At 44.3% G+C, this 27,268-nt stretch overlaps 2 protein-coding genes across 3 annotated transcripts; both read right to left on the reverse strand.

Moving 5' to 3' along the window:
- Positions 1 to 12,421: 12,421 nt before the first annotated feature.
- Positions 12,422 to 22,706, reverse strand: LOC127344666 (SAC3 family protein A). Of its 2 annotated transcripts, XM_051370987.2 has the most exons (14): positions 22,314 to 22,706; positions 20,242 to 21,042; positions 19,438 to 19,486; positions 18,641 to 19,392; positions 16,480 to 16,578; positions 16,192 to 16,295; positions 15,206 to 15,380; positions 14,614 to 15,072; positions 14,340 to 14,480; positions 14,122 to 14,181; positions 13,824 to 13,954; positions 13,605 to 13,738; positions 13,273 to 13,502; positions 12,422 to 13,181 (listed from the first exon to the last, which is right to left on the reverse strand). In XM_051370987.2, the coding sequence occupies exons 1-14, from the start codon at positions 22,365 to 22,367 to the stop codon at positions 13,083 to 13,085; spliced, it is 3,288 nt and encodes a 1,095-aa protein (XP_051226947.1). In that variant the 5' UTR covers positions 22,368 to 22,706; the 3' UTR covers positions 12,422 to 13,082. The 2 variants fall into 2 exon arrangements, with proteins under 2 accessions (XP_051226947.1, XP_051226944.1); XM_051370984.2 differs by having other exon boundaries at positions 18,641 to 19,486.
- Positions 22,707 to 23,534: 828 nt separating this feature from the next.
- On the reverse strand, positions 23,535 to 24,167 carry LOC127344668 (histone H4). The gene has a single exon (XM_051370999.2). The coding sequence runs from the start codon at positions 24,097 to 24,099 to the stop codon at positions 23,788 to 23,790; it is 312 nt and encodes a 103-aa protein (XP_051226959.1). The 5' UTR covers positions 24,100 to 24,167; the 3' UTR covers positions 23,535 to 23,787.
- Between the last annotated feature and the right edge of the window lie 3,101 nt (positions 24,168 to 27,268).

Raw genomic sequence — 27,268 nt, forward strand, 5'->3', positions numbered from 1 at the left:
GTGAATGCAGCGATCAAAACAATGGTAATGACATGAGTAAACAACTGAATCATATAGCAAAGACTTCTCATGAATAGTACTTTCGAGACAATCATCAATAAGTCTTGCATAAGAGTTACTCATAAAGCAATAAATTCATAGTAGAGACATTGAAGCAACATTATGGAAGATTAAGTTTCAGCGGTTGCTTTCAACTTGTAACATGTATATCTCATGGATAGTTGTCAATGCAAAGCAATATAACAAATGCAATAAGCAGGTATATAAGAATCAATGCACAGTTAACACAAATGTTTGCTTCTTGAGGTGGAGAGAAATAGGTGAACTGACTCAACAATAAAAGTAAAAGAATGGTCCTTCAAAGAGGAAAGCATCGATTGCTATATTTGTGCTAGAGCTTTGGTTTTGAAAACATATAGAGAGCATAAAAAAGTAAAGTTTTGAGAGGTGTTTGTTGTTGTCAACGAATGGTAATGGGTACACTAACTACCTCGCCAACCGGACTTCCAAGAGCGGCTCCCATGAATTATTTTATTTTTGGGTGGCACTCCTTCCAACCTTTCTTTCGCAAACCATGGCTAACCGAATCCTCGGGTGCCTGCCAACAATCTCATACCATGAAGGAGTGCCTTTTTATTTTAGTTTTATTATGATGATGACACTCCTCCCAACCTTTGCTTACACAAGCCATGGCTAACCGAATCCTTCGGGTGCCATCCAACAATCACATACCATGGAGGAGTGTCTATTTTTGTTAATTAATTTGGGACTGGGAATCCCATTGCCAGCTCTTTTTGCAAAATTATTGGATAAGCGGATGTGCCACTAGTCCATATGAGAGTCCGTCAAAAGTAAATGACAAGGTTGAAAGCTAAACACCACATACTTCCTCATGAGCTATAAAACATTGACACAAATCAGAGGTGATAAATTTTGAATTGTTTAAAGGTAGCACTCAAGCAATTTACTTTGGAATGGCAGGAAATACCACATAGTAGGTAGGTATGGTGGACACAAATGGCATAGTGGTTGGCTCAAGGATTTTGGATGCATGAGAAGTATTCCCTCTCGATACAAGGCTTAGGCTAGCAAGGTTGTTTGAAGCAAACACAAGTATAAACTAGTACAGCAAAACTCACATAAAAGACATATTACAAGCATTATAAAACTATACATCGTCTTCCTTGTTGTTCAAACATCTTACTAGAAAATATCTAGACTCTAGAGAAACCACTCATGCAAACCAAATTTTAACAAGCTCTATGTATTTCTTCACTAATAGGTGCAAAGTATATGATGCAAGAGCTTAAACAAGAGCACAACAATTGCCAAGTATCACATTACCCAAGACATTATAGCAATTACTACATGTAGCATTTTCCAATTCCAACCATATAACAATTAACGAAGCAGTTTCAACCTTCGCCATGAATACTATGAGCTAAGAACACATGTGTTCATACGAACCAGCGGAGCGTGTCTCTCTCCAACACAAGCATGATGTAATCCAATGTATTCAATCACAAACAAAAATAGAAACAAACAAACAGACGCTCCAAGTAAAGCACATAAGATGTGATGGAATAAAAATATAGTTTCAGGGGAGGAACCTGATAATGTTGTCGATGAAGAAGGGGATGCCTTGGGCATCCCCAAGCTTAGACGCTTGAGTCTTCTTGATATATGCAGGGGTGAACCACTGGGGCATCTCCAAGCTTAGAGCTTTCACTCTTCTTGATCATAGTATATCATCCTCCTCTCTTGACCCTTGAAAACTTCCTTCACACCAAACTTCTCATAATCTTCATTAGAGGGGTTAGTGCACAATAAAAATTAACATGTTCAGAGGTGACACAATCATTCTTAACACTTCTGGACATTGCATAATGCTACTGGACATTAGTGGATCAAAGAAATTCATCCAACATAGCAAAAGAGGCAATGCGAAATAAAAGGCAGAATCTGTCAAAACAGAACAGTTCGTATTGACGAATTTTAAAATGGCACCAGACTTGCTCAAATGAAAATGCTCAAATTGAACGAAAGTTGCGTACATATCTGAGGATCATGCACGTAAATTGGCTTAATTTTCTGAGCTACCTACAGGGAGGTGGACCCAGATTCGTGACAGCAAAGAAATCTGGAACTGTGCAGTAATCCAAATCTAGTACTTACTTTTCTATCAACGGCTTTACTTGGCACAACAAAACACAAAACTAAGATAAGGAGAGGTTGCTACAGTAGTAAACAACTTCCAAGACACAAATATAAAACAAAGTACTGTAGCAAAATAACACATGGGTTATCTCCCAAGAAGTTCTTTTCTTTATAGCCATTAAGATGGGCTCAACAGTTTTAATGATGCACTCGCAAGAAATAGTATTTGAAGCAAAAGAGAGCATCCAGAGGCAAATACAAAACACATTTAAGCCTAACATGCTTCCTATGCAGAGGAATCTTGTACACAAATGAATTCATGAAGAACAAAGTGACAAGCATAAGAGGATAAAACACGAGTAACTTCAAGATTCTCAACATAAAGAGGGGAAACTTAATATTATTAAGATGCATATAACCATATTTCCCTCTCTCATAATAACTTTCAGTAGCATCATTGATGAAATCCACAATATACCCATCACTTAAAACATTCTTATCATAGTTCATATGCATAGAAGTATCATTAATTTTGGCATAAGAAGAGTTCTTCTCATTAATAGTAATTGGAGCAAGATTATTATCAAGAATTTGAACATGGTAAACAAGTTGCATATTAAGGGAATTGTTTTTGGTAACCCAATCATGACTATGACAAGTTTCATAAGGATAGTTAGAACCTATATCATAGCATTCTTTGTAATAATCATCAGAGATCGGAGGCACAGTGTCATCATAGGAAATAGAATAGTTATCTTTCACAGTCGGTTTATCTGTGCCCACACCATCATTGTTATTAGAAGGAGATGTATCAAGAACATAATGACCAGTAGCTAAAGGATTTTCAAACACCTCCTCCCCAAGCTTAGAGCTTTCTATATCATTATGGGAGGAAGCATGGATAGCACTGACACTATGGCAATCATTATCATCATCATTTTCAGAATTAATTTCCCAGAGATTTGCAATATCAAAAGTAGTGTGCTCATTCAAATCATGATTGCTAATGTATGTAAAGGGCATAGGAAGATCATCGTATTCAGATTCATTATCACAATAATCATCAGGAGCAACATACTTACGGTTACCTATTGTTATCTCATATACCCGGGGATATGATGTTACCTCTTTCTTTTTATTCCCCTTCTTCTTCTTCTTCTTCTTCGTTCCCTTCTTCTTCTTCTCTTCCTTCTCCTCGTTCCCTTCTTTAGGTGGAAGAGGCTTGAAGGGTGGCTTGTCCGCATAACCTGATTTACTTTCAGAAACAATAGAAGAAACTTGGGGGAATCCCTCCTTTTCATTAATTAGTTGAAAACACACAGCAGTCCTATCATATTTTGGCAAGGTGTCATCTTCTAAGATATTTTGTATGTAAGTATTTGTATGGCTATTATCAATGCAATAAGAAAAACACCCATGCAGGACATCATCAATATCAAGATCACTCATATGTAACAAAGAGATTTTTCTCGACAATTCTTCACACCCCAAAAATAAAGTAAGTTCATCATGCTGATTAGGAGTAATTTCATCATCACAATACAAATTTGCAGCACTCATTGGGTTCAATATATCACTGGAGGAGCATTGAAAATTAAAATGACCCACTTCATGGCAAACTTCACAAATAAAAGGATAGAGGGCACAAACTTTTTTACCAAGATCATCTAGAGCCCTAAACCACTTTCTAGTTTTTTCATTAGCATGATGGATACAATATTCATCTTTGATTTGATTGATTCCACAAGGTCTATGTATTCCACAAAAATTAACATGCTTATAGGAAATAGCATTCTTAGGAGTTTGAGCATGCTTATTGCAATAATTAACAACAATTTCATTCTTCATGCAAGCCTCTTTAAAAGGTTCATGATACTTATCAAAATTATTTTTAGGCAATTCGAAATGAGAAGCAAAGGCTTTATAAAGATTTGCAGCAACTTGAGAGTCAAGACCATAAGTAGCACTCATATTTCGAAATTTATCGGTATCCATAAAAGCTTCAATGCATTCATAATCATAATTTATACCTGACTCTTTACCTTTGTCGTTCTCCCATCCTTCAGCGTTGTCCTCAATTCGATCAAGGAGATCCCACCTAGCTTCAACCTCCTTGCTTGTGAAAGATCCCTCCGAACACGCGTCCAGATAGTCCTTGTGTTGTCCTGAAAGTCTCGCATAAAAATTGTTAACAATAACATTACGGGGGAGCTCATGAATGGGACATTTGAGCATTAGAGACTTCAATCTCCCCACGCTTGAGAAATACTCTCTCCATCACGAGGATAAAAGTTATAAATATAATTCCTATCAATATGCACTTCATGCGGAGGATAAAATTTAGAATAAAAGAGAGATGCAATTTCCTCCCAACCAAGAGAATGCCTATTCTCCAACAATTTATACCAATGCGCCGCTTTACCAGGACAATGAAACGGAGAATAGCTTCTTCTTCACTTCATCCATAGAGATACCTGCACACTTGAATAACCCACATAATTCGTGCAAAAACAGTAAATGATCTCTAGGATGGACAGTTCCATCCCCCTTATAGTGGTTGTCCATAACACGTTCAATAATTTTCATGGGTATTTTATACGGAATACTTTCAGCAGGTGGATTTAAAATATCAGAAGCATTATTAGAGTTATCACATATGGGAGATAAAGCATTATCAGAACAAATTTTCTCCCCTAAAGATGGGAAGCTAAAAAGACCACAAAAACTAGCTTCCCCAAGCTTAGACTTCTTCATAGCATTAGCAGTAATTGCATTCATACTAATAACATCGCTACTAGCATGCAAATAAGGTTCCATAGGTTTTTTAATTTTCGCATCAAACAATTCTAAATCAGGAAAAAGACTAAAAAGCTCACCAATTTTTTTGTTGTTTTCCATTATGCCTAACTAGTGTAAACAAGAAACAAAAAGTTGCAATTGCAGGATCTAAAGGAAATAGCTTCGAGCACAAACACAATGGCGCCAGAAAAGTACTTTACCTGGGACCGGAGTATGAGTGCCTTTTACCTTTCCTCCCCGGCAACGGCGCCAGAAAAGTGCTTGATGTCTACGTTCCCCCTCCTTTCCTGTAGACAGTGTTGGGCCTCCAAGAGCAGAGGTTTGTAGAACAGCAGCAAGTTTTCCCTTAAGTGGATACCCAAGGTTTATCGAACTCAGGGAGGAAGAGGTCAAAGATATCCCTCTCATGCAACCCTGCAACCACAAAGCAAGAAGTCTCTTGTGTCCCCAACACACCTAATAGGTGCACTAGTTCGGCGAAGAGATAGTGAAATACAGGTGGTATGAATATATATGAGCAGTAGCAACGGTGCCAGAAAATAGCTTGATGGTGTGTAGTTGATGGTGGTAGAATTGCAGCAGTAGTAACGCAGTAAAACAGTAAACAAGCAGCGGTGATAGCAGTATTTAGGAACAAGGCCTAGGGATTACACTTTCACTAGTGGACACTCTCAACATTGATCACATAACAGAACAGATAAATGCATACTCTACACTTTTGTTGGATGATGAACGCATTGCGTAGGATTACACGAACCCTCAATGCCGGAGTTAACAAGCTCCACAATTTGTTCATATTTAGTAACCTTATAGTGTAAGATAGATCAACAGACTAAACCAAGTACTAACATAGCATGCACACTTTCACCTTCATGCATATGTAGGAGGAATAGATCACATCAATACCATCATAGTAATAATTAACTCCACAATCTACAAGAGATCATGATCCTAGCCTACGACAAGAACCACACGGTGCACACACTAATCACCTTTACACACGTGCAGGAGGAATAGAACTACTTTAATAACATCACTAGAGTAGCACATAGATAAATTGTGATACAAAACTCATATGAATCTCAATCATGTAAAGCAGCTCATGAGATTATTGTATTGAAGTACATGGAGAGAGATTAACCACATAGCTACCGGTACAGCCCCGAGCCTCGATGGAGAACTACTCCCTCCTCATGGGAGTAGCAGCGGTGATGAAGATGGCGGTGGAGATGGCAGCGGTGTCGATGGAGAAGCCTTCCGGGGGCACTTCCCCGTCCCGGCAGGGTGCCGGAACAGAGACTCCTGTCCCCCAGATCTTGGCTTCACGATGGCGGCGGCTCTGGAAGGTTTCTGTGGTTTTCGTCGAACGCATCAGGGTTTTCGATCCAGGGGCTTTATATAGGCGAAGAGGCGGCGCAGGAGGGTCGAAGGGGCGACGACACCATAGGGCGGCGCGGCCAGGGCCTGGGCCGCGCCGGCCTATGGTCTGGGGGCCCAGTGCCCCCCCCTCTGGTCCTTCCCGGGTGTTCTGGATGCTTCCGGTGAAAATAGGAACTTGGGCGTTGATTTCGTCCGATTCCGAGAATATTTCGTTACTAGGATTTCTGAAACCAAAAACAGCAGAAAACAGCAACTGGCACTTCGGCATCTTGTTAATAGGTTAGTTCCAGAAAATGCACAAATATGACATAAAGTGTGCATAAAACATGTAGATAACATCAATAATGTGGCATGGAACACAAGAAATTATCGATACGTCGGAGACGTATCACATGTCGAACGAGGAACAAGTCTCATGAACGCGGTCATGTAAAGTTAGTCCGAGCCGCTTCATCCCACTATGCCACAAAGATGCAAAGTACTCAAACTAAAGATAACAAGAGCATCAACGCCCACAAACCATTGTGTTCTACTCGTGCAACCATCTATGCATAGACACGGCTCTGATACCACTGTAGGATAACGTTGCATAGAAAACAAAAAATTTCCTACCGCGAACACGCAATCCAAGCCAAGATGCAATCTAGAAGACGGTAGCAACGAGGGGGTATCGAGTCTCACCCTTGAAGAGATTCCAAAGCCTACAAGATGAGGCTCTTGTTGCTGCGGTAGACGATCACTTGCCGCTTGCAAAAGCGCGTAGAAGATCTTGATCACGATCGGTTCCGGCGCCACGAACGGGCAGCACCTCCGTACTCGGTCACACGTTTGGTTGTTGATGAAGACGACGTCCACCTCCCCGTTCCAGCGGGCAGCGGAAGTAGTAGCTCCTCTTGAATCCGACAGCACGACGGCGTGGTGTCGGTGGTGGTGGAGAAATCCGGCGGAGCTTCGCTTAAGCGTGCGGGATATGGTGGAGGAGAGAGAGACCGCTAGGGTTTGGGGAGAGGGGCGCCGGCTAGGGCACCCTTGAGGGGTGCGGCCATGGTGGTGGCTTGAGTGGCCGGCCAGCCCCTCTCTCCCCCTCTTTATATAGGTGGAAGCCCCAAGGCTTAGGTCAAAGAGTCCGAATAAGACCCCAACCAAAACCTTCCAAGTGTCCAAACCTAGGGGGAGTGGGACTCCCCCCTTTCCTTGGTGGGGTGGCCGGCCACCATGGTGGGGAGTCCACTTGGGACTCCTCCTCCCTTAGGTTGGCCGGCCAAGGTGGGTGGAGTCCCAAGGGACTCCACCTTCCATCCTTATTTCTTCCGGACTTTTCTAGAACCTTCTAGAACCTTCCGGATCATTTTAATTCACATAAAATGACTTCCCATATATGAATCTTATTCTCCGGACCATTCCGGAACTCCTCGTGATGTCCGGGATCTCATCCGGGACTCCGAACAAATATTCGAACTCCATTCCATATTCAAGTACTACCATTTCAACATCCAACTTTAAGTGTGTCACCCTACGGTTCGTGAACTATGCGGACATGGTTGAGTACTCACTCGACCAATAACCAATAGCGGGATACGGAGATCCATAATGGCTCCCACATATTCAACGATGACTTTAGTGATCGAATGAACCATTCACATACTATACCAATTCCCTTTGTCTCGCGATATTTTACTTGTCCGAGGTTTGATCTTCGGTATCACTCTATACCTTGTTCAACCTCGTTTTCACGACAAGTACTCTTTACTCGTACCGTGGTATGTGGTCTCTTATGAACTCATTCATATGCTTGCAAGACATTAGACGACATTCCACCGAGAGGGCCCAGAGTATATCTATCCGTCATCGGGATGGACAAATCCCACTGTTGATCCATATGCCTCAACTCATACTTTCCGGATACTTAATCCCACCTTTATAACCACCCATTTACGCAGTGGCGTTTGGTGTGATCAAAGTACCTTTCCGGTATAAGTGATTTATATGATCTCATGGTCATAAGGACTAGGTAACTATGTATCGAAAGCTTATAGCAAATAACTTAATGACGAGATCTTATGCTACGCTTAATTGGGTGTGTCCATTACATCATTCATATAATGATATAACCTTGTTATTAATAACATCCAATGTTCATGATTATGAAACTAATCATCCATTAATCAACAAGCTAGTTTAAGAGGCATACTAGGGAATTCTTGTTGTCTACATATTACACATGTACTAATGTTTCGGTTAATACAATTATAGCATGATATATAAACATTTATCATAAACATAAAGATATAAATAATAACCACTTTATTATTGCCTCTAGGGCATATCTCCTTCAGAGTGAACGGCGGGAAGTGACATTACCCTATCGGCGCTCTAACACATGGATGAGGGGGATAAGAGGGATTCACAAAGCTCGTATCGATGACCACGGGGTACACCCCTTAATAGCAAATAGTCAATATGTGGCTTGCAGAAGACTGGCTGATGTGGTTATTTAGAGATGCGATGACCGATGGCTTTCTAGGCACATCTTATTACGGAGCTGTCCCACACATAAACTTGGCAAAGATATAGTTCATTCTAATCATAAGTAATAGCAATCCTGGTGGTGAAACCTACACTCCTTGAGAACCCTCAACCATATCACAAAGACATTCTCAATACTCTCTTGTTTTAGTTTAGATTAGTTTATTCCTTTGTTCGTATTTACTTTAGCTTTCAACAAAAAACAACTCTTTTATATATCTTATCTTGAAATTAGAATAACTTACAGGTACCCCTTAAATAGTAGTAACAAGGGGCGTTAAGATCACTACTAGTAGCTCCTCGTGGTTTGATACTCTTATTTCAAAACTAGCTACAATCGATCTGTGTTTTTGCAGTTATCAATTATTATTTTGTACGGTTCTAATATATATCATTGAAAGTATAAACATACTAAATTTGGCCGGTATTTTGCAATGATAGTTTTGTCCCACTTTTGACACATTATGTCTTCGGGAACCTTATATTAACTTGAATTTTGTTGTCTTGTAGAAAGAAAAATTATGCCACATCTCATGCGCCGTTCATTAATTGTGTCATTTTGGTGAATTGTAATATGTGTATATACATGTGTGTCGTGTATGAAATATATTTGTACATACTTAAAAGCGTACAATCTCAAATATATCTTTGGATGTTTCTACAATGTATGGTTATCAATCTTAGATATAAATAGAAAGGATAATCTAGATCAAAGAGTTGTGTATACGTTGGGTATTCTCCTTGAATTGTTGGCAAGTACTCAAGAAAAAAATTACTGTGATTACTGAACTTTTTTTTCAACACAATGTGCAAAATTCTTCCTTTTTTCGATGACACAAAAGTACGAAAATATACGTGTGAAAACTTGATGGGAAATTTCTGGCATTTAAAATGGAATTCAAGAGTTCATTCACATTTTGTTTTTATAGTTTTACTTACACCAACAAAAAAAGGAAAAATGCAGCTTGATTAAGTACTTGAAATCAGCAATAATCTTGTCCATGTGCTTTTGGGATTGGTTTGATTAGTTTGTTGGCACGTGAAAGGACACTTATCGTAATTTGTGTTAACTTTAGTATAAATCATTATATTTAGAACCTGACACATAGTTAATGATGATGATAACTTAGCATATTTGGACCAACGTGTTTTACAAGAAGAAAATCATAAACTCGTTGTAAGACTTGGTTCTGTATCCTACCGAAAGTGGTGGAACTTCCTGAATGTTGGAATTATCTAGTCTGTAGATGTCAACTTGTTCGAAAATTACTGTTTTTTCCTCACCTAGTGAGCTTGCCCTAAACTGTATAACCGGGGGGGAAATTTAATCTTACATGCCAAGTTGTTAAAAGAAAGTGAATGTAAGAGTTCTAGGGGATGTCGGGGTGTTTCCACCTCATCTCATCCCAGGGGTGGATAAAGAGTCAAGATGTATCCACTCGGCTCAACTCGTTAGGATAATGAGTTGGCTTGATTGGACTTGTTGCATGATGAGTTGAAACATCAACTCGATCCGACTCGCGAAGTAACTCGGTACCCTGCTACACAATTGAATAGCTGAATATGAATACGTTAGATCTGACTGTGTAGCTACCTAGTACAAGAACATGTAGTATATATAACTGAAGAGGTGTGAATAACTCTGGTCATATCATATTGGGAATATTTCCCGTTGTAAAAATAAACTAGTACAACACACTAGTATTATTATGATATTTTTTGAAGAAAAACACATGGAGAGAATAGGCGAATCCTTTTCTAGAGCAAAAAAAAATAAATTTAAACTCTTTTTAGGTGGAACCTAAAACTGAACCTTGTGTTGGTTGCTCTAGCGAGCCTGCAAATTTCCATACGCTCTACTGTCACACTATCCAGCCATGACGCATGGATACGCCATGCCGATAAGCCTCTGGTAAAAGCCTACGAAAACGCTACCACTCTTCCAGTCTTCCGGAAGGGAAATCTGAAAGCCACCGCTAACCGCAGCTCAACTGGCTCAGTCAAACGTCGGCGAACTCAGAGCCGAAAAAAGAAGAGAGAGTCCCATAAATGTTCACGCGGCCTGGCCTGACAGGCATCGGCTCGCCGACGGCAACTCGCTCCAGAAAAGGGGCAAAAAGTCGGCCGCCACGCCCGCTGGTTTAAATTCTCCTTGGTCGGCCCCGTTGCCACGGCCAGCGGGCGGAGGGTGGCGGCGGCCTTTCCCTCGCGCGCGATCAATCAGGCTTCACGCTGCGGCTTTAATCGCTCCGGAGCCAACTTGGCTGCCACCAGCTCACCATAGTACACGAGAGCCAATCGCACGGGGTCTCGCCGTCCTACTCGCTCCGGCGCCGTCTCGCCCCGGCTGCAGGCCGGGCCGGCCGCGGCTGAACTCGTACCGGCGGCATGGTGTGGTACCGACAAAACGGCACGGTCCAGGTGAAGCGCCCGCCACTTGGCTGTGCCGTGCCGTCCGTGTCGGGGGAGGAACGGAAACGCCATGCGCCGCGCGTGCGGCGATCGACGGACTGACGCGCGATGTCGACGAGGAGTGTCAACGATATCCGTTGCCCACACCCGACCGCGTCATCCATTACGGCATTACACGGCCATCCAAGCACGCGCGGATACTCCCTCCGTCCATAAATAAGTGGACGCGCGCGGTTTCCAAGAGACCTTAAACTATTTGTAAAAAAATTATTCATTCCTTCAATCAATCTGCTCATTAATTAAAAAGATGCTTTGATTTAGGTGCTAATAAATGTTGTGCATGCTAGTAACCAATAAAACAACATTTAGAAACCAAAAATGATTAATGGGGGCTGAAATCAATGCATGCACTAGGGGTCTAAATGTAAAAAATATATCAAAAAGTCTAGATGTACACTTATTTGTGGATTTCTTAGAAGGCTAGATGTGCACTTATTTGTGGACGGAGGGAGTACGTTGCTGCTTCTCGCTGCCACGATCATGATGCCAGTGGGATTCCTGTGTTAAGACTGCCCATGGGTACCTGAAAACAAGTGTTGTCCTTAGGAACCCTTCGTGATCAATGGCATGCCAGCAACACTTTCGTGCGATGCACATACGGGTTCTTGTGAAAGATGTTTATTATACCGACATGCACAACCACAGATGTGTATTGTCACTTTTCTCTCATATACTGCCATTTCTTTAATGTGATTCACATACGAGTTCTGTGAAAGACGTTCATTACAACCAGGCAAAAATATCGCAAATCACTTGAGATACTTCCTCTAATTCATATTACCTGACGCTAATATAGATGTATGACATATTTTAGTTGTAGATACATCAATTTTAGCATCAAATAATATGGATCAGGGGAGTACTTAAAACATAGTGCAGGCAATCGACTGGGACACTTTGCAATTATTGACTCGACCAAGCAGAAGAACCATGCATCGGTTGTTAATTACGCATCTCCTTTGACAAATTGTGCTTCATGAAATGGATTAAACCTTTTTGAATTGTTATATATGCAGCAAAAAATATATTAAACAAAAAAACAAGCACATAGGTTCATATCAGAATCATCCAACTCAGACGCAAGACAAGACAGAAACACAGTTCCAATACTCCAGCAGATTTCGCGAGGATGCGGTTTACTCTACATTGGCATAGTAACAGAACAAGTTTCTAGAGAAAATTACCACGACTTCTGTTACTATCAAACATATTTCTTCCCTGAAGGGGACAAAATTTCGGAACAATATCAGTATACCTATGAACTATTTGCAGTTGATCGGTCAAGAATAACTGACATCAGAGCAACCTCTAAGTGAACAAAAATTGTACACTACACTGAACTGGATTGACCATGTTCTTGACATATACACTTGGCGTCTAGCTGGCAGTACAAAATCATGCCCCGACTTGGTGACTCATAGCTTTTAATGCTACCCCATAATTTTATCTGTCATATGGAAATCACAGAGCTGGATAGTTATCACCCCTTGCCAAGTTTTGATGGCGTCAGAGCACAATGTGAGGCTACTAAATAGTTGCCTACCCACGTGCTGTGTGCATCAAGTTCATGAGACCAATTCGGTGCAAGAGCCAGTGCTTCCCCTCTCATCGGATCCATTTCATGTGTCTGTCCTGCATTAATAGAGCGTTCCTCTACTAGCATTGGCAGTATGTACTAACACAGTACATCCAAAGCTTAGTGCCGAAGGAGTAAAACCTGCTCACCAAATCACCCAGCCTGGCATTGTTTATGATGCCCGCGCCAAAAAATCATCCACGGCAAGAGATGCATCGCCATGCGAAACAGCATTATCAGGTTCCGGCATGAATAGAGATGCAGAAGAAACCTGTCAAGGATATATGCATGGCAGGATGTTTTAAAGACCACAAGATAACACAAACACTAGCGCACGAAATTGAACTGGGTACAAGGTTTACTTTTGTGTCTATCTGCAACTCCCCGTTGTTTCCATCTACTGCAAGAATAGCACCATGTGCTTTCAACCATTCTTCACATTCTTCCAATCCATCAGCTACTTCAACCTCACAAACTTCAACAACCTTCGTGAACCCCAAAACCCGTGCAGCATATCTCACAGGCACAGTTGGACGATATGATTTTGACATGCATTTTATTGCCTCAAAACGCATCCGCTCAACATAGAGGTCTGTAAAGCGAATAGCATAAGTAGCCACGCATCAACTTACTGAAAATATCTCAAATTGACAAAAAAAAAAATTGGAAAGGGGGCAATAAATATCATGTTTACCCATAAGACACGAATTCAACCCAGGCGCTTTCTTGTATAATTTGAAAAACATGACATAGTTTCCAGACGAAACAGCAGAATGAACGGCAAGTGCATGTTTGACTGTTTCGTCTAGCTTGGCTTCCTTCGACAAACTGAGAAAAATGGATTCATCAAACATGGCTAATGTGGCAACTGAACAGCTGATTTGTGTTTGCACTTATTATGCAATAGATATACCTTGCCATGGATGAAAGCAAGTCTCTTTTGTTGTTAGAGTGTAACATGACACATAGCAAGTTGTAAGCAGAGAACTCAAGATGACAGCCTGAGATCCCTTCGCCATATAACCTCGTCAACTGCGATTGGCACTGCCAAGAATTGCAATAAAAACATATTAAAAACTAGTCTGTTGCTTTCAATCTCTTTTAGGCGGCTGGACCATCAATATAAATTATCAAATAAGAATACAGCAGCCGGTTTTAAGGAACTAGAAAATGAAATAGAGCTAAGATGAAGGAGAACAAGATAGTCCAACCTGATTATATTCAGATAAATCTCCCGCTTGAAGTGCTAATCGTGCATGAGTTTCGTAAACCTGAAATAAGAACAGAACAATCAAGATGCAAGCTATATAGAAGGAAAAACCAAACGATTTTAGAAAGTCGGACTGTTGCCCTCATGAAAACTGTGGACAAATTGAATACTGATACTAAATGCAGTATAACACAATGGGAGGTTGTTATCAAGGAATACCTTGACAGTCAGCTCGTTCTGAATCCTCTGAACAGTAAGGTCTTGCCTAATAGACTTCAGTTGATCACATTTATAGAGGTAATTCTTTTCACAAGTTTCAACCATGTGAAGAGCTTTCTCTAAGACATCTTCTGGCCTTACCTGCAAAAGATGTGATCAGAAAATTAAAGCAAGAAAACACCAATATTTGTTAATAATCGCTGAATCTATTTCTGTATCCGCGATATGTTTTTCCAGCCTAAAGTTTACAAGGCAATTAGCAAAGCATGCTCACAGTGGCAGGATCAGGTGCTGATGTAAGGCGCAGATATCGTTTCTCAATTTCCTGACATGTTCCCTTGATTGTCAGTGCATCCCAGTCCAAATCCTCAACTGCCAATGTAACACCATCTCCATTAACTTTGTTGGGAAGCATCGGCATAGCTTTCCTTATGTATACATTGGCCTTATGTGGTACGGAACTTCCAGATTTTGATGATGCACTCTGACCACGTTCAAAGCGCTTTGATCTATGCTCCCGCCGTTTCTTCTCCTCTGGTGAATTTGTTAGTTGCATTGAACTGGCATAATATTTCGCAAGATCCTGCTCCTTGTCGCTGTCGCTTGAAGCATTTCCATTTTTGTTTACATTTGTACTACCACTTATCCGCTGCTTTTTAGAGGGCCTCTGACTCCATTGGCTTGAAGGAGCTTGACGGGATTGGACAAATCTCCCAAGATCCCAACTGTTGCCCTGCAATATATGCAGCCAAAAATTCCAGAAAGAAAATAATTTGAGTAAACAATAAGCTTAGGGCAATGACCATATTCAAATGCACAATTTTCCTAAGGAGAATTTTAGTAAACAAACCCATCTGAGGGCTTACCGTTCGTTTAGCAGCTTCCCAGGTAGAAATGTTACTTTTTGCTGGTTCTTTAGGAACCACTTCCACCTTGTTAATGACTTTTTCATCAGCAACAGGCTCCCACCTACTTTTCGTACGTCTACTCGGGCTCCTCCTTGGTGTAGAAAAGGAGAAGGGACTTGAATCCTTTCCAGTGCTGCCAAAGGATTAAGACAAATCAGGAATACGTAATTGGCCATAAGCTTAAGTCCTCCGTAAGATTTAGGAGCTTCTCAGAGAAGTGAACTGTCTTTATACTGAAAATCTGAAAGCCCCTCCCCACCAGCGTGGTCCATATGCCAGTTCCAGGAATCTCCAACCCACAATATAACACCTAGTGACCTAGACTACAAAGAATCCACTGAAATGTCAACAGTTCTCTCTGGGTGACTCATTATGCATCCAGGCTGCTTAAACAGGCAAAATGACTCGCACACACCCTGTTCTCAAACTGAAATTACAAATTTAAGCGAATGTGTTATGTTCTCCCACTTGTTTCTACGTATGCCTTCAATAATTCCTACAGAAAATAATTTCCTTTTGGTGACTGATGCCCATGATGCTACTTCGATGGTAGTACTCTTAGTTAGATACAGTAGTTTCGGTCTTCAAACAAAATTAGGTTCAAGTGATAAGGAAAAATGTGAAATTCAATTCATGCAGGACCAAATTTAGGATTTCACCAAGGCTCAGGTGTTAGGAAAAATGTGAGAAATTACATTCATGCCAGAAAAAATCAAGGATTTCGCCAAATTTTTTATTAAAGTGTGAAAAGGTGAAATTCCATTCATGCCAGATAAAGCAAAGCACGTTACCCTCTTTACATAACAAAAATTGATGGCAATTAGATTTATATTTCAATATCCGAATCGTAAAAATTAGTCAAAGAAGATATACCCAACGATTTATATATTATTATAAGGCAGTGCACAACCATATGAGTATCTGAGTATATGAATGCTGGTTACCTTGTCATATCTGTGCCTGTAGCATTTTCTGGCAAAGCTAATAACGGCTCAATGTCCCAGTTCTTATTATGAAGGGTACCATCAGCAGTTGCCTTGGTTATTATCTGATATTATAGGAAGAGAAAAAACTTGGAAGTTAACAAACTTCTTAATAAACTAGACAGATTAAAGAACATTTAATTTTAATAATGCACAACCAAAATCAACTAAAGATTTTACTTTGTAACTTTAATACTTTATAAGCAATATCAGGCAAGCAGAAGCAAAGACAAGAATATATTACTGAACCTCCTTCATGATGATTCGGGTGGCAGATCTCTGGGCATCATCCTTACAACGGGAAAGATTCCGCTCAACATAAGTACAAAGTGAAACAGGGAAAGCTCCCTAAACAGCAAGAAAATAATGCAAAATAGTCGATTAGTATAAAGATATCAAGAATAATAAGAACACCAATGCTTGACACTGCAAACATAAGGTGTTACAGACACTTCCTCTTTGCAATATTTGAATCAGGGCATTTATACGGGGAGTCAGGACAACATAATTCAGCAATTGTAGGTTTGTTAGAGTACGTAATGGGCTTGGGCTGGCGGTATAGCCCGTTAGTCTTAGGGTTAATTAGAGATAAGGGTCGTTTGCTTAGGGGTCAAGTAAACCTCTCTATATAAGGAGAGGAGACGTATCAATCTAAGGAAGCAAGAATTAAGAAGGAAATCCCTTCCCTCTTGCCACCGGCCATGGGCAAGGCCCCCGGCCGGCCCTCTCGCGCCATCCCTCTAGCAGCACCATAACAATTTGGTATCAGCTTTCCCGGGTTCGATCATGTCCAGCCCTCCACCGAGTTCTTCCCACCCGCCGCCGCCGCACTCCGACGTCCCCGCCGTTCTCTCCCCGGCGGAGATCACCGCAGCCCTCCGCGATCTCACCACTGCTGTCCAGGAGATCCGCCTCTTCCTGGCCGGTCCCTATGGGCCGCCGGCAGCGCTGCTGCCGTGGCAGCCGACGCACCAGGCGGCCTCCGCCTCGATCGCCGGGCCGCTGCAGCCGACGCTGCTGCTGTCATCGCTGCCACCCGACGCCGGGCTGCTGCAGTCCCTGCTGCCGCTGTCCACCATCTCCGGGCCAGGCCCTACCTCGGCGCCGGGGGTCCCTCTTCTCCAGCAGCCGGCCGCCTTCTTCCCCACCGGGACGTTGCAGCAGCAACAGCAGCAGCCGCCGCCGCCACCAACGCCACCGCTGCAGCTGCTGTCCTCACCGATGCTGTCCCTGCCGTTCGGTGGGCAGCTGCAACAGCAGCAGCTGCCGTTGCCACTAACACCGCAGCAGCGGCTGCTGCCGCCACCGACGCCGTCCCTGCCTTTCGGCGGTGTGGGAGCGACCTTGGCCCCGGGCTCTACATCGACACTGCCCGGGATGCCCTTCCACCAGGTCCGTTTTCCTCCGTCGCCGTCACCGCTTCCGGCTTGGATCGCTATCCGCCACATGTCGGCGGCGGTGAGGCTGCAGGCTGCTGCGCGCGGCCTCCTAGTGCGTCGGCGTGTGCGGGAGATGCGTGATCTGCAGCTGCAGCTCCTCCAAGTTGGGCTTCGTTGCGCAACGGACCTCGATCTCGTCCGCTGCGTCAGGGATCTTGGGTGTGCGGTTTCCCCCACGGGCGGCGGACATGTTGTTTTTCCCGCGGGCAGCGACCTCAAAGTCTGCGCCATCGACAGTCATCCGGCAGGGAAAAGGCATGGTGTCACCGACAGGAGTACACCGCGTAGCACCACCGCATTCCGCCGCCGGCTGCCGCGCGGGCTCCTTTTGCCCAGCTGGTTTCCATGGGATCCAGGTGGCTGTACAGGTGCACGTCCGACGGGCGGATGGTGTCCACTTTATGTTCAGGGGTCAAGAATAAAGTGTCCCAGTCCATTTCAGGTTGAGAGTAATAAAACAAGCCGAGATGTAAAAGGCTCGTTTTTAGGTGTTAGGTTTGTGTTGCGTCGAGTCATGGTTTGTTTAGGTTGCAGCTCGAGGACGAGCTGCATGTCCAGGTGGGGTGTAGTGTTAGAGTACGTAATGGGCTTGGGCTGGCGGTATAGCCCGTTAGTCTTAGGGTTAATTAGAGATAAGGGTCGTTTGCTTAGGGGTCAAGTAAACCTCTCTATATAAGGAGAGGAGACGTATCAATCTAAGGAAGCAAGAATTAAGAAGGAAATCCCTTCCCTCTTGCCACCGGCCGTGGGCAAGGCCCCCGGCCGGCCCTCTCGCGCCATCCCTCTAGCAGCACCATAACAAGGTTTGTAGTATTGCACTCTATACAGTAGCATTTAAGATTTAGCAAGTTTACATTTCCATAGATTTGTTTTCAGTGCCTTAAGGAGTGAGGACTCCATCAAGCTTAGCTTTATGATTATATCATAACTGGTTCTCAACAAAAAGAATGGAATAAATATAATATATTCACCTGTGCTGCAGCTCCATGACCATCTTGACCTGCCTTCACATCATTCTTGGGCATGGAAACACCAACATAAGCAGGTTTTAGCGATGAAGCAGCTTGTAATTTTGACTCTGCTTTGGGCAATGCTTTTGGGACATCTGGAGCTATTCGAGGGTTTGTTGGGATCTGAACTTTATTTACCCTGGTTGCAGAACCCTGCAAGGTTGGCTGAGAGTTTTCATAAGTATGATTTACTGAATAAACATTTGAGCTTTGACCTTGCACATGCAAAGCTTTCTGTTGATCGGCTTGGTTATTTAGTGGTAACTGACTATAATTTGCAGAGCTTTGTTGGTATGCAAGTGCCTGGTTCGCATACTGGTTCTGAAACCCATGTACTGAAGCTGTCTGGTTAGAATACTGATTTTTAAAACCTGGAGGGGCCGATGCCTGGTTGATGTGCTTGTTTTGAAACCCTGGGGCACCTGGTGCCTGGTTGACATGCTGGTCTTGAAACCCTGGGGCGCCAGGTGCCTGGTTGATGTGGCTTTGAAACCCTGAGATGCCTGGTGCCTGGTTCGCATGCTGGCTTTGAAACCCTGGTGCGCCTGGTGCCTGGTTCGCATGCTGGCTTTGAAACCCTGGAGCACCTGGTGCCTGGTTGGCATGCTGGCTTTGAAACCCTGGAGCACCTGGTGCCTGATTGGCATGCTGGCTTTGAAACCCTGGAGCGCCTGGTGCCTGATTGGCATGCTGGTTTTGAAACGTTGGAGTGCCTGGTGGTGCCTGTTTGGCATGCTGGCTTTGAAACCCTGGAGCACCTGGTGCCTGGTTGGCATTCTGGCTTTGAAACCCTGTGATTCCCGCTGCCTGTCAATTGGTAGCAGTTAGAATTTGGATCCCTACAAAAAAAAATGCTAGTGCTAGTATAAAACCTGGAATAACATGCTATTGAACAAGAAATACAGGAGAAACTCTCCTCCCAAAAGAGAAGGAGTTAAAATGAACTATAACACATGCAATAAAACCCTTCAAAATAAAAGGCCTGTCACATGTCCCTGTGACCTTTATGGACGCATTAGAAATTAAATGATACATCAGTTGTCACCCACTACAAGGTTTCGATTGACTAGACTAAGTAGATTACACAATAGGACCACAAGGCCTGTTAAGACTACCCTTCTAGGGCGAGGACAGTTATGGGAGTACATACCATAAGAAGACTCGTAATGTTCTATAAGTGTATATGGAAGAGCATGTATCACTACAAAAAGAAAAAGGGGAATGGAATTTTGAACGACCACAAGTAAAAAACTCGAACTGGGACATAGGTAAAAAGTTAAGGAGATAGTGCCACAAATGATTTTATTGCAGTGGACGTGTAGCTTTGTTTAAGCTGAGTTAAACAAAAAAAGAGAATAAGGGATGGACACACCAATATCCTGAAGCCACTACACTATATCAACCATAATGTCCATAAGCAGTCACACAAGGCTACGTTTACAGGGGAAAAAATCCACATGAGAAGATAAATGCAAGTTTAGGGTCTTCGCACGCAAAAGGACTGCAAAAAGTCATTCGATCTATAATTCTTAAAAATAAGAAACCAAATAAGAGTAATATACCTGCAGAGGAGGTGCAGTAGATGCAACTGTATCATTTTTCCATTGTGTGGTGCCTGGTGGAGGTGGCTGTGAGCTGGGGTGTGCATAACCAGAACCGGCACTAGAAGCTTTTGTTTCGGACACACTGCTGCCAGCGACTGCAGAGCCTACGGAGTTTGGTGCAGACTGATCATAATAGTGAGACCACTGGGTGTACTGTTGAGGATAGTGAAAAGAATTGGTGGGCAGAGAACTAGAATTCTGGGCAGCGTTAGCATCTGATGGATTGTAAGTCTGATATGTTTGGCTGTGAACATCTCCAGAACTTCCTCCACCCCAGGCATTGTTCTGATAATAATAGTTGTTGGTTGCATATCCTGGCGCGGTCTGATCAGCACCAGCATTATAATATGTGTTACTTGTAGGACCAACATAAGATCCTGAATTCTGAAATGAAGTAAGAGGCTGATAAGCAGCACCTGAACTTGGATCTACTCCTTGTTGAACAGTAGAGTCGTTTGCAGCTTGTGGATAGTTATAGTAATAATTTGGATACTGTGCAGCATTGTAGGCAGGTTGAACAGAATTTGAGTATGGCGCATAAGTATTGGTTGCATTACTTGTGCCCACAGCCGGTTGAATCACATTATTTGCACCACTGGTCGCATTTTGAGTAGCTCCTGAAACTGAGACATCCCTTTGTGGATCATAATAAACTGCGCTTTGGTTTGAATTATCCACTGGATAGTTCCAGGAAGTCCCAGTTGAAGAAGACCATGGATGATGGCCAGATGCTGAAGATTGGTACGGAGATGAACTTGCCTGCTCCATGAACAGAGAAACCAGTCAGCTCATAATTATGTATCATGACAAAAAACAGGTATCAGCAACCACTGTTCTAAAAGGTTTTGGCCTACACGCTAGACATCACCAGCCCACAAACAGCCACCTAGCCCAATTAGGTGCTAAGCAGCAGCAAGTTTTAGAATATTACACCCATTTAATGAAAATGTGGAAATAATCATAAAGATATTAGACGTTTGCTATTGTACCGAGTGATCCTCAACAATAATGCATGACCACATGAAAGAAAATCATATTGAATTTTTGCTTTTAATATTCCAACAGTTGGCAGTGTAGCTTATATAACATGGCTCCCTGACTTTACAGCATGCATTTACAACCTATACAAGGCAGAATTTCCTGCTGGTGTGGCCAATTTTTACAGCGGTAACACGTGCACAGAAAGGTTTAAACGGCTAAGGTAACAAATAAATGAGTATTCCTGCTATCAAAAAACAATGAGTAATTCCTTGCAAAAAAATAGGGAATGACATCAATGAGACACTCCAAACGTTAAATCTTCACAAGCATGGCCAAAGCCATGGCCTCATGCCATATAACACACTTTTCCTTGATAACATAAATCAATGTCAGCCAGCCGTAGATGCCAACCATGCATTACTGAGAAGAAACAATTGCCGAATGAACTTGCCATATATAATGAGGGCATTACTTTCAACTCAAACAGGCTTCTATATCTATGTGGTCACCTAGGTCGCCTTGACTAAAAACATTGTCACATTCAAACTCAAAACAATTTCCAGTATGTCGTCGAACATGAGCAACCAAGTTGCAGCCAACATTAAGCTTAATAGAAGGCAAGCACTCCGAGTACTTCACGACTTTACTGTACCATACGGACTAACAACCAGGAGGGCTTAATCACTATCAACCTTACTGTACCATACGGACTAACTACTGTTTGTCGCATCAAACCACGTCGGTTCTTACGGTTGTTGAACTTCCTACACTTGTGAGGCAGTGACATTAGCAGAGCTAGATACCGAATACTCGAATACCGCTTCTACCAGCTGTAACAAGCTATCCACGTGGCTTAGTGGACCTAAACATCCCAGAGCAAAGCGAGAAGCATATACTGTAATGCTAGTCAACAAGCATCCTGCGCTACCCATCTGCATCTCAATTGTCAGGCCACGCCAGGAACAGAACGAAGCGCACGCAAGCCCAGGAAAGGAACAGAGCGGAAGCGAATGCCGACGAAGCTAGGTAGAGGAGCAGCGGAAGCGTACCTCGCCGGGCTTGGCGCCGGATCCGGCAGCCGCCTCGCCGCCCTGGGCCGCCATGGCCCCGCGCACTGGGGCTCCGGAGCTCGAGCCGAAACCCTAGCAGCGTCGCAGAAGAGCAGAGCCGCCAAATTTCGCCGCTGGTACGGACAAAGCAGAGCGGGATCGAGCGCGCGCGCGCGCCGAACGGAGGCACGTCAGGAATCGGGGGGCTGCGGGGGCAAGGAGGAGCGGCGATTGGCCGCGGGGAGGATTCGTTTTGGGCCGCGCCGGCGGTGGAGAAGAGCAGCGTGGTGTGAGGGGCGGCGGATTTGATTGGGGATGCGTGCGACCGTGCGAGTGCTGCGGGTCGGCGAATCGGGAGGGGGAAGAGCCGGCGACGAGCGGAGCAGGGAAGAAACATGTGGGTGGGTGGGTAGTGGGCTTGGCTTTATTGGCGCTGGGTTGGTTGGTAGACGATGAATGGGTTGGACATTTGGGGAGATGATGGGCCTGGACCCAGATCGGTTCGGTTAGAGAGCCCATGAAACTTTTTTTTTTAGGTGACCAGCCCAGGAAAGTTTGGGAGCGGTTTTCCTTTTTTTTCAGCTATATTGGAACAGAATTCAGATGGGGACTTGCTCCTCATCAAAAAGAAAGATGGGGGACTTGCAGTTTTTCTGAGGCCAGTGATTTCGAATCAACATGCTTTGCTGCAATGAACCAGTTCGTGTAGTCGATTCTCTTTCACAGCTAAATAGTAGTCCATCCAATGTCCAAACGAACGATCAGAGCAGCACAATGGCATGTCGATTGCCTCAATAATGGAGGGAGCAAGGAGACAGTTCGAATATGGTGAGAAATTCAGTGAAACCTACGAAGAGCAAATCCAAACGAGTTCACATCAACAATAAGGCTGTAAAGATGACACAAGGTTCGCACACAGCCACGGGAAAAACATGACGAAGATTTGCAGCGTCCAAAACTAGAACCATGCGGCAGGCTCAGTGAGCAATCAGACACTGCAATATTTCAAGGGAAAAATTCAAAAAAAAATGCACCACTTTGCTAGATCTGGAAACAAACTAAGGCAAGATATGCAGGAAACGGCCAAAAGAAGAGAGGATCAGTGTCAAACACAGCATAAAAGGAATGAGCAATTGTTCGTATCGCAATATCTGCTTCAGACAAAATGTGGTAGCCAAGAGTAAAACACAACAGTGAGAAGGGCACCAATAGCCTGATTCATAGCTGAAGCATAACTTTGTTAACACTGAAATCATACAACTCGGCAAACACCATATTTGCCCATCACAAGTTGAGAACAGCAATCGAAGCGAACACTGAACAGACAACAATCTACTACTGCTGACGAAGCTACGACTACTGCTACCCACGGAACCAGGAACCGAACACAGAGCTTCCTCCTCCCCTCCAATTTCTTGACCGCGAGCCAAGACTTCCGGCACGGCCATCCAGCGCCGCGCCGCGCCTCCTCTGCTCAGCCGCCGAAGCCGTAGAGGGTGCGTCCCTGGCGCTTGAGCGCGTAGACGACGTCCATGGCGGTGACGGTCTTGCGGCGGGCGTGCTCGGTGTAGGTGACGGCGTCGCGGATGACGTTCTCGAGGAAGATCTTGAGCACGCCGCGGGTCTCCTCGTAGATGAGCCCCGAGATGCGCTTGACGCCGCCGCGGCGCGCCAGGCGCCGGATGGCCGGCTTGGTGATGCCCTGGATGTTGTCGCGGAGGACCTTGCGGTGGCGCTTGGCGCCGCCCTTGCCCAGCCCCTTGCCGCCCTTGCCGCGCCCGGACATGGCTGCTGCTCGAAGTTGGGGGATTTGGGGATTTTTTTGGAGTGGGGTTGTTTGGTTGCTGGGAGCGATGAGTGGGACGAGCGGGGCAGGAGGGATTTATATAGGGTGAGTGGGGGTTGTGGAGGTGGTGTGGGCCGTTGGATGGAGAGGAAATGGATGGGCGAGATTGTTTTCTTCTGAGGATGCCGCGGATCGGTGACGTGGACTGGGTGCGGATCGGTGAATTGGCAGACGGGGTGCGAAATTTCGTGGTTTGGGCGCCCAGTTTGAAAGCGTCACGGGAAAAGTGGCGGGGTGTTCTGCAGTGATGCTTCTCTGGCTAGTGGGACCACGGGTGGATATGTGGAAGAGATTTTGATGGTACAGAACTACTCCCTCCATTCGATTTTATAGTACTGTAGTTCTTTTGTAGATACTTTAATTTATATTTTAGTCTATTTTTAATATGTAGGTTCATTCATTTTAATTTATATCTAGTTCACTTTAAAGTATTTAATTAAAGTGTCTTATATTAGCAAACCGAGGGAATATAGCTCAATTACTTGAAAGCATGGATGCGCTCGTTCGACGCATCTTCACCCTCGCGCGGTCATCCGATCAATCATCATGCGAAGTGATTCGCGCCCAAATGCTTTCATGCCTGGCCTATCCTCTCCTATCTCGATGCATCCCCACGCGCCTCTCCCCTGTCAACCACCCCTGCGAGCCAACTCTAACGGTCGCGCGCGCCAACCACTCCCCTTGTCACCCAATCGTCGCTTCTTGAGGCGGACGAGTTTGTACTCGCCCTGACTTGGTTCCACAACAGTTGTTGGTCCAGTAGGTCCAGGTTGGTTTGGTGTGGGTGTGCTCCCAAGGTTATGCGGTCTATGATGCATCATTCGGCCATATGAGCAGACATCCTAAGCTCTTATGTGCATCATATGAGCAGACATCTCCTAAGCTCTTATGTGCATGTCCAGTTCGGCGGTGCCACTTCCACTATAGCTTGCACCTTACTGTCTTGAAACGTGTCGCCACGCCAGCGTTGCTAGGTTTGATAACACTGTGTAGACATGATATTATGTATCTGGTGACATTTTCATAAAAGTGTATAGACCGACAACAATGTGCTCTTATCACATCGTGATAGAATATAAGAGTGTAGATATGACATTGTGTCTCTTATCACATCATGATAATATAAAGTGTGAAGACATAACATCATCGTATAACAAGTAGAAATGTATCTATAAAAAAAACTGAAACGTAGGCATCAACACCTGATAGAAAAAACCGCTAGTTGTTGCATTACATTTGAACTGCAAAATGTTTCAGTCAATTACATCAACATGTACCACCAAAATAATTATCTTCCACGTAGGCTACCCTGCAATGGCATACCTTAAAATTTTGGAGTAATATAGCCCAAGCTCAATGAAGGGAAGAGATGGGCAAGCATTGATAGAACACTAGAAGTCATACATTTAGAAACTTAGAGCATCTCCAGTCGCGTCCCCCAAAGCGTCCCCCAAACCGCGCCGGATTGAGCGTTTGAGGGACGTGTTTCGTTTGTGCCGCGTTTGGGGGACGTCGCTCCCCAGACGCGTCCCCCAAACGTCGCCCCCAAACATTAAAAATACTTTTTTTGGCATTTTTATTTCAATTTGCACAAACTAATACATAATTGGGAACGTGGTTTACACGAAGACATAGTTTGGAACAGGGTTTTCCACAAACTAATACATAGTTTGAACCATGGTGGACACAAATATAAAATATTGCAAAAAAACTAAACATAACTAGGCCGTGCATCGAAGGTTTCGTGTGTTCGCTGCCAAGAAAAGAACTGATGAGGTCTAAGACCCCGTGTGTGGCCCGATCTCGCGGATTGACTTCGAAACCGAGGGGGAAGATGGGAAAACGCGAGGAACACGAAGAACACGGCGATGAACACGAGGAACTCCGAGACTCACGCACACACACAACCCGATACACCCGATGCTTACCTCCGTGGCTCGATGGACCACGCCAATAGAATCTCCGAGGAAGAGACACGCGGTAGAATTCCCCGGGGAGAGATTGGGATTGGAGAAGAAGAGCTTGGTGAGGGAGAGAGAGTATCTTGTACTAGAATCTCACTCAACAAGTTCCAAATCAACAACCAAGGTGCCTTGATTACAGAGGGATGATACCCAAGGGAGACTAAGCTCAAAGTTAGGTTTGAGTTCAAAACAAGTCTAAAGAGCTAAAGGGGCGTCCTGGGGGTATTTATAGTCTTACAAGGCGTCATGGGCCGAAAAGGTAAGTTCGGGCCGAAATTATAACTTAAGTCGTGCAGGCCGGTCAGGAGGCCGGTCGAGCCGGGCTCGTGACCAGGCGGGCAGGTGGGTCGGCGATCGGCGGCAACCGGGCCTGGGACCGGGCGGCGACCGGACGAGGCTCCAAGTCCCCTGGATGGCGCCCGGATGTCACGAGCGCAATTCCCGGTTGCTGACCGGGCGGTCCGGTCAGGAGGCCGGTCAGACCGGGCTGTGGACCGGGTGGTCCGGTCGGGGAGCCGGTCGACCGGGTTCTGGACCGGCCGTCCGTCTTCTCTTCCTTGCGCTCTTCGGGCGACTTCTTGTCCAGCTCCACGTCCATCTTCATGTCCATCTTCTTGTCCAGCTGCTCCTCTCCTCCCTTTGACCATGGCGTATCCTCCTCTTGGTGACCTTGATGCTCCTTGTACCTAATTACACATAACACGTCGGCATGAGGTAGCAATCCATCCAAAGGTGTACCAAGATCAAGGGTGGTGAGGAGCGAGTTCACCTCATCATGTAGTGCTTTGACTCGGGCTCGTGTCATCGGTCCACTTGGGGGACTTGTTGGTCTTGGTGTAGCGACGTCGGTGACCGGGGCTACATCATCTCCCCCCCCTTGGGAAAGAGTCGTCCTCGACTCTTGCACCTCCTCATCTCCATGATAGGGTGACAAGTCCGAGACGTTGAACGTGTTGCTCACCAAGTACTTGGATGTTGGTATGTCGATGACGTAAGCGTTGTCGTTGATGCGCTTGAGGACCTTGAAGGGACCATCTCCTCTTGGCTTGAGCTTGGAGTTGCGCTCATGGGGAAACCGGTCCTTCCGGAGGTGGATCCAAACGAGGTCTCCTTCTTCGAATATCCTTGCCTTCTTCTTGGCGTTG

This window comes from Lolium perenne, chromosome 3 (genome assembly GCF_019359855.2).
Source record: "Lolium perenne isolate Kyuss_39 chromosome 3, Kyuss_2.0, whole genome shotgun sequence".
Taxonomy (NCBI): Eukaryota; Viridiplantae; Streptophyta; class Magnoliopsida; order Poales; family Poaceae; genus Lolium; species Lolium perenne.